The sequence below is a fragment of the Somniosus microcephalus genome, unplaced genomic scaffold, assembly GCF_052327205.1.
Source record: "Somniosus microcephalus isolate GS21.2 unplaced genomic scaffold, FLI_Smic_1.0 unresolved_chr9, whole genome shotgun sequence".
In the NCBI taxonomy this organism is placed as follows: domain Eukaryota; kingdom Metazoa; phylum Chordata; class Chondrichthyes; order Squaliformes; family Somniosidae; genus Somniosus; species Somniosus microcephalus.
In genome coordinates, this window is record NW_028225187.1 from 2,926,242 (window position 1) to 2,942,196 (window position 15,955).

Genomic DNA, 15,955 nt, shown 5'->3' on the forward strand with positions numbered 1-15,955 from the left:
GTCCTGGCCTCCCATGATAGAGGCTATGTCGTAACCCAAATAAGAGGCCGGATCTTCTGTGAAAAATTTGCAATCCAATTAGAATAGTAAGAAAACAGTCCAACAACTCGTTGCAAAGCCTTCCAATTAGTAGGACAAGGTAAATCAATCAATGGTCGCAGACGTTCTGGGTCTGGTTTAATCTTGTTTCCCGAGATAATGTACCCCAGTAGATTTACCTCAGTGGTCGAAAAGGTACACTTCTCTTTATTGAAAGTTAAACCAACTTTTTCCACAGCTTGAAGGAATCTTTCTAAATTAGAATCATGCTCCACCCTTGATTTGCCACACACCGTGATGTCATCTAAATATGAAAAGGTGTCAGAGAGAGAGTTATCACTTATAAAAGCATCCATTGCCTGTTGAAAACAAACAACACCATTAGTAACACCAAATGGTATTCGGCAAAACTGATACAGCTTTCCACCAGCCTCAAAGGCCGTATATGGTTGATCCTTCTTAACAATAGGAATCTGATGATAAGCACTCTTTAGGGCAATAGTGCTAAAAACCTTATACTGAGATACTTTATTGATAAGCTCATCAATCTTAGGCAAAGGGTACGCATCTAATTGAGTATACCTATTAATAGTTTGGGAATAGTCTATCACCATTCGTTTCTTATGTCTCTCGTTAGTCGTGACAACTAGGTTCAATGATTCCTTCCAATAAGAGACGTTGAACTTCAGAATTAATAAATTCTCTATCCTGACTGCTATACCTTCTTGACTTGGTAGCAATTGGCTTACAATCCGGCATCAAATTGGAAAAAAGTGATAATGGAGAAATGGGGAAAGAGGTTAATCCACAAATAGATAAAGGTGGCTTAGTCCCTCCAAATGAAAGACTGAGACTCTCGTGTAACTGAAGCACATCATGACCAATCAAAATATCCGCACAGAGATTAGGCAAAACAGATAGGCTTATATCAGTATACGTATTACCTAGAAGAATCAATTTCACAAGGCAACAACCAGCTACTTGTGAAGTGAGAGTCGTCTGAGCCATACACACCTGATAGGAAACAGGCGAAATTTTCAAATGCTTCTCCTTTGCAAACTGAAGACTTATAAAACTCTCGGTACTGCCCGTATCTATAAGGGCCTTCACTTCCAACCCATTAACTTGGGCCGTAACTATAGCTTTGTTTAGGCCATGAGCAAATGCAGCAGAAATTGATGCAATAAACGCCCTATCTAAAGGCTGAATAATCACAGAGGAGGTAATTGAACCTGATGATTTACACACACGTGCGTAATGACCTCTCTTGCCGCATTTACTACACACAGCCTCCCGAGCAGGACACTTCAGACGAGGGTGCCGGACGTTCCCACAAAAATAACACTTCTGAATCCTAGAGGCAACAGCCGCTGAAGTAGAAACTGTTTCAGAATCTAGTAAACCACTCCTATTAAGTCCACATAATTCCTTTTCATCCGGAACTGCCGAAACCACAGTCACAGGCTGATTAAAAAGAGCATAAGAATCCGAACTTCTCTGAGCCACATCCAATGTAGAAGCTTGCTCAAAAGCACTCTTAAGGTCCAAAGTCTTATTTTCTAACAACCGCTGACGAATTGATCTAGACAGTAATCCATTAATAAAAGCATCCCGTACCGATTCTTCCTTATATTCTTCAGCCGTCACGGCCTTATAATTACAGTTAACACTAAGGCACCGAAGTGTTTGTAAATAAGTATCCAAAGATTCTCCCACCTGCTGCCTACGGGCAGATAGAAGGTGACGTGCAAATACCTCATTCTTTGGTTTAACAAAAATCTTTTCCAATGTAGAAATAGCCACTTCGTAAGTTTTACAGTCCAAAATATACTTATACACATCCGGAGCAATGTAGTTGATCAGCATATTCAGCTTATTTAGAGACTCTTGATCCAACACGCCCCAAAAGTTTTTAAATGTACAACACCAATGTTTCCATTTATCATCCACTCCTGCAGAATTAGGGTCAGCATTGAATCGTTCTGGTTGAAGATATCGCTCCATTCTGACATAAAGTTAATAAATTGAAATAAAGAATAGATTTGCCTTTCTAATCTAGGCTTTATTAACTTAAAAATCCGGTAGCACATCTTCAACACCCAGTCCCAACTAAAGGCTGGAAAGAACTGAATTTAAGATGGCCACCACAAATCACATGACATCAACTACCAATGAGATTACAGCATATATCCCAAGGCAGGAAACAAACAACCAATCACAATATTTCTTACTAAACATAAAGAATAATCACCACAGGAACCATATACACACCTGGCAGGATCCTGATACACTGTGAAACTCCATACACATCTGGCAGGATCGTGATACACTGTGAAACCCCATACACACCTGGCAGGATCCTGATACACGGTGAAACCCCACACACACCAGGCAGGATCCTGATACACTGTGAAACCCCATACACACCTGGCAGGATCCTGATACAGTGTGAAACCCCATACACACCTGGCAGGATCCTGATACACTGTGAAACCCCATACACACCTGGCAGGATCCTGATACACTGTGAAACCCCATACACACCTGGCAGCATCCTGATACACTGTGAAACCCCACACACACCTGGCAGGATCCCGATACACTGTGAAACCCCACACACACCTGGCAGGATCCTGATCCACTGAAACCCCATACACACCTGGCAGGATCCTGATCCACTGAAACCCCATACACACCTGGCAGGATCCTGATACACTGTGAAACCCCATACACACCTGGCAGGATCCTGAGACACTGTGAAACCCCATACACACCTAGCAGGATCCTGATACACTGTGAAACCCCATACACACCAGGCAGGATCCCGAAACACTGTGAAACCCCATACATACCTGGCAGGACCCTGATACACTGTGAAACCCCATACACACCTGGCAGGATCCTGATACACTGTGAAACCCCATACACACCTGGCAGGATCCTGATACACTGCGAAACCCCACACACACCTGGCAGGATCCCGATACACTGTGAAACCCCATACACACCTGGCAGGATCCCGATACACTGTGAAACCCCATACACACCTGGCAGGATCCTGATACACGGTGAAACCCCATACACACCTGGCAGGATCCTGATACACTGTGAAACCCCATACACACCTGGCAGGATCCTGATACACGGTGAAACCCCATACACACCTGGCAGGATCCTGATACACGGTGAAACCCCATACACACCTGGCAGGATCCTGATACACTGTGAAACCCCATACACACCTGGCAGGATCCTGATACACGGTGAAACCCCATACACACCTGGCAGGATCCTGATACACTGTGAAACCCCATACACACCTGGCAGGATCCTGATACACTGTGAAACCCCATACACACCTGGCAGGATCCTGATACACTGTGAAACCCCATACACACCTGGCAGGATCCTGATACACTGTGAAACCCCATACACACCTGGCAGGATCCTGATACACTGTGAAACCCCGTACACACCTGGCAGGATCCTGATACACTGTGAAACCCCATACACACCTGGCAGGATCCTGATACAGTGAAACCCCATACACACCTGGCAGGATCCTGATACACTGAAACCCCATACACACCCGGCAGGATCCTGATACACTGTGAAACCCCATACACACCTGGCAGGATCCTGATACACTGTGAAACCCCATACACACCTGGCAGGATCCTGATACACTGTGAAACCCCACACACACCTGGCAGGATCCTGATACACTGTGAAACCCCATACACACCTGGCAGGATCCTAATACACTGTGAAACCCCATACTCACCTGGCAGGATCCTGATACACTGTGAAACCCCGTACACACCCGACAGGATCCTGATACACTGTGAAACCCCATACACACCTGGCAGGATCCTGATACACTGTGAAACCCCATACACACCTGGCAGGATCCCGATACACTGTGAAACCCCATACACACCTGGCAGGATCCTGACACACTGTGAAACCCCACACACACCTGGCAGGATCTCGATACACTGTGAAACCCCATACACACCTGGCAGGATCCTGATACACTGTGAAACCCCATACACACCTGGCAGGATCCTGATACACTGTGAAACCCCATACACACCTGGCAGGATCCTGATACACGGTGAAACCCCATACACACCTGGCCAGACCATTATACCGTGTGAAACGAATGCCTTTGTGCCTGATGTGGATGTTATCTCTGCCCCTGGGCAGCTATTCAGCACAAACTGTGGTCAGTGGTGGAGAATTGGGAAAAGGTTAAGCATTACCATTGTACATCACCTCATGAACATCCGATAGTGTTCGCTCTAATCTGAGAAGATGTTCAGAGTTTCACAATCAAACATTAACTGAGGAGGAACATGAGCAATAGGCCATGTTCTGGGTGATTTGAAATTGACTGTGCCGATTACCTCTGGCAGTAAAACAGACAAACTAGGCACAGAGAATCTTGTTGTACTGAAAGAACCGTCATTTCATTCAGGGGGATTTTGAATCCCAATTTAATTATTATCACAAACATATTTATAATTTTCAAAACTACATTATCGGCAACTCGTATCCAAATGAAACGATGGAGTTTAATAATAGTAACTGTTGAAATGAAGTCTGTCTTCCCTAATGTAATACTGAGTGAAGTGGGCGGTAGTTCTAGTTCTGATTCTGATCGGTTATCTGATGAGACTGTTATCTAAAAATAATATAAATGTAAAATTACTGAAAGCTGATCGCATTTTCTGAAACACAACAGGAGGATGTTTAGGGGAACAAAAGGCTACTTTGGTCCAAACCAGTCTGTCCCTGTTCGAGATGAACTCACCTTCCTCTCTTCAGCTTATCCACAGAAACACAACCAATTGTCTCTTGTCCCCAATCACACTGCCCCTTAGTGTCCTCCCTGGTAACTGGTCTCCCACTCTATTACCCTTCAGTGAGAAATATTACCCTGATTTCACACAGAAACACAACCAATTGTCTCTTGTCCCCAATCACACTGCCCCTTAGTGTCCTCCCTGGTAACTGGTCTCCCACTCTACTACCCTTCAGTGAAAAATATTACCCTGATTTCACACAGAAACACAACCAATTGTCTCTTGTCCCCAATCACACTGCCCCTTAGTGTCCTCCCTGGTAACTGGTCTCCCACTCTACTACCCTTCAGTGAAAAATATTACCCTGATTTCACACAGAAACACAACCAATTGTCTCTTGTCCCCAATCACACTGCCCCTTAGTGTCCTCCCTGGTAACTGGTCTCCCACTCTACTACCCTTCAGTGAAAAATAGTACCCTGATTTCACACAGAAACACAACCAATTGTCTCTTGTCCCCAATCACACTGCCCCTTAGTGTCCTCCCTGGTAACTGGTCTCCCACTCTACTACCCTTCAGTGAAAAATATTACCCTGATTTCACACAGAAACACAACCAATTGTCTCTTGTCCCCAATCACACTGCCCCTTAGTGTCCTCCCTGGTAACTGGTCTCCCACTCTACTACCCTTCAGTGAGAAATATTACCCTGATTTCACACAGAAACACAACCAATTGTCTCTTGTCCCCAATCACACTGCCCCTTAGTGTCCTCCCTGGTAACTGGTCTCCCACTCTACTACCCTTCAGTGAAAAATATTACCCTGATTTCACACAGAAACACAACCAATTGTCTCTTGTCCCCAATCACACTGCCCCTTAGTGTCCTCCCTGGTAACTGGTCTCCCACTCTACTACCCTTCAGTGAGAAATATTACCCTGATTTCACACAGAAACACAACCAATTGTCTCTTGTCCCCAATCACACTGCCCCTTAGTGTCCTCCCTGGTAACTGGTCTCCCACTCTACTACCCTTCAGTGAAAAATATTACCCTGATTTCACACAGAAACACAACCAATTGTCTCTTGTCCCCAATCACACTGCCCCTTAGTGTCCTCCCTGGTAACTGGTCTCCCACTCTACTACCCTTCAGTGAAAAATATTACCCTGATTTCACACAGAAATACAACCAATTGTCTCCTGTCCCCAATCACACTGCCCCTTAGTGTCCTCCCTGGTAACTGGTCTCCCACTCTACTACCCTTCAGTGAAAAATATTACCCTGATTTCCCTTCTTACTCCTGGCGAGTTAGTCAGTTTTCCCTTAATTAATTGTGTTCTTTGTCAATCTCATTCCGGCATTAAGTTTGTGACTTCGATTAGAAATTCTGATCAATTCCTGACACACAGTCATCGTATTTCCCTTTGCACTTTCACCATTTCAATAATAATATTCCTGTGATTAGAAGGGCACACAATACCTGCCCAGGGTCTGATAGACAAACGGTGGACCTTCTGTCCATTCACAGTCTGTCCCTCTCCCAGTGTACACACTAACCCAGATAACCTGCCCACGGTCTGATACAGTAACAGTGCAAGTTCTGTCCATTCACAGTCTGTCCCTCTCCCAGTGTACACACTAACCCAGATAACCTGCCCCTTGTCTGATACAGTAACAGTGCAAGTTCTGTCCATTCACAATCTGTCCCTCTCCCAGTGTACACACTAACCCAGATAACCTGCCCACGGTCTGATACAGTAACAGTGCAAGTTCTGTCCATTCACAGTCTGTCCCTCTCCCAGTGTACACACTAACCCAGATAACCTGCCCACGGCCTGATACAGTAACAGTGCAAGTTCTGTCCATTCACAGTCTGTCCCTCTCCCAGTGTACACACTAACCCAGATAACCTGCCCACGGTCTGATACAGTAACAGTGCAAGTTCTGTCCATTCACAGTCTGTCCCTCTCCCAGTGTACACACTAACCCAGATAACCTGCCCACGGTCTGATACAGTAACAGTGCAAGTTCTGTCCATTCACAGTCTGTCCCTCTCCCAGTGTACACACTAACCCAGATAACCTGCCCACGGTCTGATACAGTAACAGTGCAAGTTCTGTCCATTCACAGTCTGTCCCTCTCCCAGTGTACACACTAACCCAGATAACCTGCCCACTGTCTGATACAGTAACAGTGCAAGTTCTGTCCATTCACAGTCTGTCCCTCTCCCAGTGTACACACTAACCCAGATAACCTGCCCACGGTCTGATACAGTAACAGTGCAAGTTCTGTCCATTCACACTCTGTCCCTCTCCCAGTGTACACACTAACCCAGATAACCTGCCCACGGTCTGATACAGTAACAGTGCAAGTTCTGTCCATTCACAGTCTGTCCCTCTCCCAGTGTACACACTACCGCAGATAACCTGCCCACGGTCTGATACAGTAACAGTGCAAGTTCTGTCCATTCACAGTCTGTCCCTCTCCCAGTGTACACACTAACCCAGATAACCTGCCCACGGTCTGATACAGTAACAGTGCAAGTTCTGTCCATTCACAGTCTGTCCCTCTCCCAGTGTACACACTAACCCAGATAACCTGCCCACGGTCTGATACAGTAACAGTGCAAGTTCTGTCCATTCACAGTCTGTCCCTCTCCCAGTGTACACACTAACCCAGATAACCTGCCCACGGTCTGATACAGTAACAGTGCAAGTTCTGTCCATTCACAGTCTGTCCCTCTCCCAGTGTACACACTAACACAGATAACCTGCCCACGGTCTGATACAGTAACAGTGCAAGTTCTGTCCATTCACAGTCTGTCCCTCTCCCAGTGTACACACTAACACAGATAACCTGCCCACGGTCTGATACAGTAACAGTGCAAGTTCTGTCCATTCACAGTCTGTCCCTCTCCCAGTGTACACACTAACCCAGATAACCAGCCCACGGTCTGATACAGTAACAGTGCAAGTTCTGTCCATTCACAGTCTGTCCCTCTCCCAGTGTACACACTAACCCAGATAACCTGCCCACGGTCTGATACAGTAACAGTGCAAGTTCTGTCCATTCACAGTCTGTCCCTCTCCCAGTGTACACACTAACCTAGATAACCTGCCCACGGTCTGATACAGTAACAGTGCAAGTTCTGTCCATTCACAGTCTGTCCCTCTCCCAGTGTACACACTAACCCAGATAACCTGCCCACGGTCTGATACAGTAACAGTGCAAGTTCTGTCCATTCACAGTCTGTCCCTCTCCCAGTGTACACACTAACCCAGATAACCTGCCCACGGTCTGATACAGTAACAGTGCAAGTTCTGTCCATTCACAGTCTGTCCCTCTCCCAGTGTACACACTAACCTAGATAACCTGCCCACGGTCTGATACAGTAACAGTGCAAGTTCTGTCCATTCACAGTCTGTCCCTCTCCCAGTGTACACACTAACCCAGATAACCTGCCCACGGTCTGATACAGTAACAGTGCAAGTTCTGTCCATTCACAGTCTGTCCCTCTCCCAGTGTACACACTAACCCAGATAACCTGCCCACTGTCTGATACAGTAACAGTGCAAGTTCTGTCCATTCACAGTCTGTCCCTCTCCCAGTGTACACACTAACCCAGATAACCTGCCCACGGTCTGATACAGTAACAGTGCAAGTTCTGTCCATTCACAGTCTGTCCCTCTCCCAGTGTACACACTAACCCAGATAACCTGCCCACGGTCTGATACAGTAACAGTGCAAGTTCTGTCCATTCACAGTCTGTCCCTCTCCCAGTGTACACACTACCCCAGATAACCTGCCCACGGTCTGATACAGTAACAGTGCAAGTTCTGTCCATTCACAGTCTGTCCCTCTCCCCGTGTACACACTAACCCAGATAACCAGCCCACGGTCTGATACAGTAACAGTGCAAGTTCTGTCCATTCACAGTCTGTCCCTCTCCCAGTGTACACACTAACCCAGATAACCTGCCCACGGTCTGATACAGTAACAGTGCAAGTTCTGTCCATTCACAGTCTGTCCCTCTCCCAGTGTACACACTAACCCAGATAACCTGCCCACGGTCTGATACAGTAACAGTGCAAGTTCTGTCCATTCACACTCTGTCCCTCTCCCAGTGTACACACTAACCCAGATAACCTGCCCACGGTCTGATACACTAACGGCGGGTCTTCTGCACATTGTCCCTCTCGGTGAGCGATCAATCCCGTTTTCCATTGCTTCAGAAGGGAATCACCACTGACGGTTTCAGAGTTTGATCCACTAGAACTTCTACTGTCATATAAACAGGATCATGTGTGGATTTGTAATGTGATTTCTAAAGCACAGCGCAGGCCGGAGAGTATTAACCATCAGAGGGAAAATATCACCTTCATTGAAACCTCCATGTTCAGTGAATATTAGAATCAAGTGAGGATTTGAAACTTTTCTCGACCATTGTTCGCTTTCAAGCGAGGTTTCCATTAACTGAGATTTAATTTCTACACGCACGTCTATTGAAGCTGTGAATTAAACCGTGCAATATTTTACTGAACATTCAATGTTATTGAGAAGTTGTTTTTGTCAATACAACTAACATTGAAACCACTTTCTGTCTGTTCTAATTGAAGATGTTCAGCAGAAACACAAGGAAACACTCCGGGTACAAACTGAAACACTGAGACTGAACACGATCCTAATAAAGGAGAAGGTTAAGATTTTCCAGCTGGTTGATCGATACGCTGAGCTAACGATCATTTCTACTGTTCGAGATCGGACACTTGTAGAACATGAACTGCTGGCAAGAGGCCGAGACCATGAAGAGTGGAGAAAACAACATCTCCGGGGAGTGCTGGAAAAAATCCGAACTGATCAATTGTTCCACAGCAGTTTTTCCCAGAGAGAATCCAAATCTGGGAGTTCAGGAGCAGTGAGCGGAGTCCCTGGGATTGGAAAAACAACAATGGTACAAAAGATTGTTCATGACTGGGCCACTGGGAAAATATACCCACACTTTCAATTTGTTTTCAGCTTTAAATTCCGGGATTTGAACGCTATTAACTGTAAAATAAACCTGTGGAATCTGATACTCATTTTCTATCCTTACTTGAGGAATATTCTGGGAGAGCTCTGGAAGAACCCAGAGGGATTGCTGTTTATATTCGATGGTTTGGATGAATTCAAGGACCGGATCGATTTTGCTGACAATCGGAGAAATACTGAACCTCAGCACATGTGCACGGATCCCGAATACCGATGTAGAGTGTCTGACATTGTGTACAGTTTAATACAGCACAAGCTGCTCCCAGGATGTTCAGTGCTAGTGACCAGCCGCCCCACTGCATTACATTTATTGGAAAAGGCTGAGATCAGTGTCTGGGCTGAAATCCTGGGATTTGTTGGTGAAGAACGGAAGGAATATTTCAACAAGTTTTTTGAAGATCAGACGGTGGCAGCAGCTGTTTTCAAACACGTGGAGGAGAACGAGATCCTGTACACAATGTGCTACAACCCTTCCTACTGCTGGATCCTCGGTCTGTCACTGGGCCCCTTCTTTACACAAAGAGACAGGAATCAGCTGCGAGTTCCCAAGACCATCACCCAACTATATTCCTACTATATTTACAACATTCTGAAAAACCATGGCCGAGAGATTGAAAGCCCCCGTGACGTGTTACTGAAGCTTGGTGAGATGGCCTTCACAGGAGTCTCCGAGAAGAAGATTGTGTTTGGAAATGGAGATTTGATCAAGTACAATCTACAACCTTCCCAGTTCCTGTCTGGGTTCATGATGGAACTTTTGGAGAGAGATGAATCTGCCCAGACCGTGGTGTACACATTCCCACACCTCACCATCCAAGAGTTTGTAGCCGCACTCGCACAATTCCTGACTCCAGATTCTGGGGACATCCTGAAACTCCTCGGAGAATCCCACAGCAAGGAAGATGGGCGATTTGAGATATTTCTCCGTTTTGTTGCTGGTCTCTCCTCCCCACGGGCAGCTCGGCCCCTGGAGGAGTTTCTGGGTCCATTTCTTCATCAAACCACCTGCCGAGTGATTGACTGGGTGAAGGAGAAGATTGAAGGACAGATTGGGAACACAGGGAGTGAAACTGGTAAAAGGGACCTCCTGAACACATTCCACTACCTGTTTGAGTCTCAGAATAAAGGACTGGCTCAGACCACAGTGGGATCTGTGGAAACACTTACATTTCGTGAATTGACATTGACCCCGATTGACTGTGCGGTCCTGTCTCACGTCATTGGACTCTGTGATTCAATAAAAGACCTCGATCTAGGAGGCTGCTCCATTCAGTGTGAAGGATTCCAGCGGCTGGGACCTGTACTGCACAAATGCCGGGTGTTGAGGTAACTGTTTATTTGTCTCTAACTGTTGGGTGAATTGTAGAACAGTCACGGATTGTGTTGTTGCTCCGTAATGTAGGGAAACAAACAGTTCCGTTAAACCAGGGAGAAGCGGATTCAACACAAATATGACCAATAATAAGAGGATCGGTCAGTAATTCCCTAAGGACTGGAGAATCTAAAATGGATCCTTGTGAACAAGTAGGGATTTTACAGTCTTTATCGGATCAGCAGATACAGGTCACTGAGAGTCTGATAATTTAATTACAATAAATCACGTTTAATAAGGCTGGACAGGTAAACATATAAAATATAATCCGGCAGTAAAGATAAAATTAATTTAAAATGTTTTCCACATCCACCATTTCAACTAGAAAGAGGAGAGAAACCCGAGTTTAAATCACTAACAGTTCGATATTTACTCCAATACCGTGCAGGGTGTATCCTGTCGAGGGGGTAGTTTCCTGGATTGGGAATATTGGGGAATCGGGAATTCTTTCAGCTGTAAATGTTTACAATTATTCACAGTCCTGAACATTGAGTAAAGATTGATATTCAGGATCTTAAACCTGCCGGTGAAAAGGTTCCAATCTAACCGGAGTACAGACACACACCGGCCAGCGGTGGGGCCTCGCACACAGCGGGCGGCTCCTGGGTAAACCGGGGGCAGTGAACCCAGGAATTCCCCATAATCTGCCCCCTGTGTGAGGCCCCGCTCGGGGAGGGAACTTCAAAAATTCCCCAAAAACTGCCGGGCCAGTTACCCCGAAATAAATGTAGAGCCAGTTTAATAATGGGAATAAAGTGAGAGACTCCCCTCCCCTATAAACTAGGAGCACAGGGACATTTAAAACTTGTAACGGGACAGAATAAACTCTCTTGCTGCTATTGACAAACATTCACTATAAGCCCTCTGACTCCCACAGCTACCTGGAATACACTTCCTCCCACCTCGCTTCCTGTCAGGACGCTGGCCCATTCTCCCAGTTTTTCTGATGATGCCACGTTCCATCCAGTGCTTCCGACATGTCTTCCTTTTCCCTCAACCGAGGATTCCCCTCTACCGTGGTTGACGCGGCTCTTGACCGTGTCTGTTCTGTTTCCCACACTTCTGCTCTCACCCCTGCCCCTCCCTCCCAGAACCACGATAGGTTCCCCTTGTCTTCACCTTTCACCCCACCAGCCTCCACATTTAATCTCTCCTGTCTTCCACCCTATCACAGACCTTCCCTTTTGTTCTGTCCTCCGCTCCCCCCACCTTTCCCGGCCCCGACACTTGCTTAAACATCTGTTACATCTGTAACTTGTTCCAGTTCTGACGAGGGGTCCTTGTCCTGAAACATTAACTCTGTTTCTCTCTCTCTAGATGCTGCCTGACCTGCTGGGTATTTCCAGCATTTCCTGTTTTTATTTCAGAATAAATTCTCCTTGTTATATAAAATCCTGGGGGGCGGATTTTACAGCAGCAGTGAGCGTTTCACAATATAACTCACCCAGAGTTATTGTACAGATTAATATAATGCACAGAGTAGAAAGCACAGGGAATCACCGCTTTATCATTTAATTCTGGGAAATTCGACCGATTCCCATAAAATCCGGGATTTAAGGAGCAGCAGAACTGAGACAAGTTTCTCCAAACATGACGAGGCCGGTCACTGAGCTCCAGGAGGGTAATTCTGATCATCAGGGAATGAGACCGGACTGAGGGACATTTAAAGGCTCCACACAGACAGCACTTTATTTAATAAATACATTAACGGACAGTCCCTGAATATATGGGCAGTTGGACAGAGTGAGATACATTCCCAGTGAGGGGGGAATTTCGCAGGGGTCAGCGGGCGCGATCAGTGGCGGGTCGGGTGGGAAAATGGATTTTTCCCCAGTGGGTCGGGACCCCGTTGTCAACCCGCCACCACGTGCCTTTCCCAAATGTCGGGTCTGTCAGAGCAGAGCAGACCCGACACGTAGCGGCGGGGGAGGCAATTCAGGTCATTATAACCTTGTTAACAGAGGATTACAGTAACAACTATTTTCAGCTCGCCTTCAGAGTTTACATAGAAACATAGAAGATAGGAGCAGGAGTCGGCCAATCGGCCCCTCGAGCCTGCTCTGCCATTCAATGCGATCATGGCTGATCATCCAAATTCAGTACCCGGTCCCTGCTTTCTCCCCATACCCCTTGATCCCTTTAGCCTTAAGAAATATATCCAACTCCTCCTTGAATATCACAGAAATCACAGAAACCCCACAGTGCAGATAGAGGCCATTTCGGCCCATCGAGCCTGCACCGACACATATCCCACCCGATCCCCGTAATCCCTACACCAACACATATCCCACCCTATCCCTGTAACCCCACGTATTTAATCCCCCTAACACTAAGGGTCAATTTATCATAGCCAATCAACCTAACTCGCGCATCTTTGGACTGTGGGAGGAAACCGGAGCACCCGGAGGAAACCCACGCAAACACGGGGAGAATGTGCAAACTCCACACAGACAGTCGCCCGAGGCTGGATTCGAACTCGGGTCCCTGGCGCTGTGAGGCAACAGTGCTAACCACTATGCCACCGTTTATTGGCCTCTGCTGCCCTCTGTGGTGGAGAATTCCACAGGTTCACCACTCTCTGGGTGAAGAAATTCCTCCTCATTTCTGTGCTAAAAGGTCTACCCCTTATCCTTTAGACTGTGACCCCTGGTTCTGGACTCCCACGCCATCGGGAACATCCTTCCTGCATCTAGTCTGTCTAGTCCGGTTAGAATTTTATACGTTTCAATGAGATCCCCTCTCATTCTTCTAAACTCCAGCGAGTACAAGCCCAATCGACCCAATCTCTCTTCATACGTCATTCCTGCCATCCCAGGTATCAGCCTGGTGAATCTTCGCTGCACTCCTTCCATGGCAAGAAAATCCTTCCTCAGATAAGGCGACCAAAACTGCACACAATACTCAAGGTGCGGTCTCACCAAGGCCCTGTACAACTGCAGCAAGACCTCCTTGTTCCTGTACTCAAACCCTCTCGCTACGAAGGCCAACATACCATTTGCCGCCTTAACCGCCTGCTGTACCTGCATGCTTACCTTCAGCGACTGGTGCACAAGGACACCCAGGTCTCATTGCACTTCCCCTTCTCCCAATCTATTGCCATTCAGATAATAATCTGCCTTCCTGTTTTTGACACCAAAGTGGATAACCTCACATTTATCCACGTTGTATTGCATCTGCCATGCTTCTGCCCAATCACCCAACCTGTCCAAATCATCCTGGAGTTTCTCGGCATCCTCCTCACAGCACACACGCCCACCCAGCTTTGTGTCATCTGCAAATTTGGAGATATTACATCTAGTTCCCTTGTCTAGATCATTAATATATATTGTGAATAGCTGGGGTCCATGGACCGATCCCTGCGATACCCCACTAGTCACTGCCTGCCTCTCAGAAAAAGACCCGTTTATTCCAACTCTTTGCTTTCTATCTACCAACCAGTTCTCTATCCAAGTCAATACCTTGCCCCCAATCCCATGTGCCTTAACTTTACACGCTAATCTCTTATGTGGGACCTTATCGAAAGCCTTCTGAAAGTCCAAATACACCACATCCACTGGTTCTCCGTTATCTATTTTACTAGTTACATCCTCAAAAAATTCCAGTAGATTATTCAAGCACGATTTACCTTTTGTAAATCCATGTTGACTTTGTCCGATCCTGTCACTGTTTTCCAAGTGCTCTGCTATTACATCTTTTATAATGGACTCTAGCATTTTCCTCACTACCGATGTCAGGCTTACCGATGTAATTCCCTGTTTTCTCTCTACCACCTTTTTTGAACAGTGGGGTAACATTAGCTACCCTCCAATCCATGGGTACTGTTCCAGATTCCATCAAATGTTGGCAGATGATCAGCAATGCATCTACTATTTCTGGGGCCACTTCCTTAAGTACCCTAGGATGTAGATTATCAGGCCCTGGGGATTTATCGGCCTTCAATCCCATCAATTTCCCTAACACCATTTCCCTACAAATACTGATTTCTTTCAGTTCCTCCCTTTCATCAGACCCTATGTTCCTGTGGTCCACGCTGCTCGGGGATCACGTCAGGTAACCAGGGCGGGATTTGAAAGGCCATGGAATCATTTCATTACTTGACAGCTGGAAATGTGCTATAAAAGCTCCCATCTCACAGCTGTTCACTTTCCAAGCTCAGAAGCTGTTGCTTACTGCATTTGGAAGACAGATTGAGCTTCATGCAGGTTGCAAGTGTTTGGAGCAAACTCTCTATCCAGTGTCACCTCATTGGAACAACCTCTCTCACCATTAACAGATTGCTTCTGACATCTCAAGTTCACCTGCCATCTATTACACCAGCATGGGTCTGGTTTATACTGTCTCACCTTGGGCTTCAGAGTCTCACCACGATCAGCCCCAACACCAGCAGCACCAGGGACACCAGCAGCACCAACAGCAACACCAACCTTCTCCACAACTCCTGATGCTGCACCGCACAGAGGGCATCAACACCCGGCCACATTGCTGACCGGGTCACCAGAGATGGCCTCACCATGGCCAGAATTTCTTCACTTGGTGCTGCTCGCCCTGGATGACACATGATGTGCCAGGTTAACACCAGCCCACACCAACAACACAAAGCATCCCTACAATGTCCAAATCATTCCTGTCACACTCATCAGCATTGCGGGGGCTACCGTTATGTCTCACCATTCACTGCAACGCACTAAGCCACTTCCAAACATGT

At 46.5% G+C, this 15,955-nt stretch overlaps 1 protein-coding gene across 5 annotated transcripts in view; it reads left to right on the plus strand.

The window, feature by feature from the left end:
- LOC147084224 (NACHT, LRR and PYD domains-containing protein 3-like) overlaps positions 1-15,955 on the plus strand; it is a 299,061-nt gene that overhangs the window by 278,867 nt on the left and 4,239 nt on the right. For all 5 annotated transcript variants that reach the window (XM_085979477.1, XM_085979478.1, XM_085979476.1 and 2 more), the window contains one exon: positions 9,467-11,204. In XM_085979477.1, coding sequence (XP_085835603.1) covers positions 9,467-11,204 — 1,738 coding nt within the window. The remainder of the gene's footprint in view (positions 1-9,466; positions 11,205-15,955) is intronic.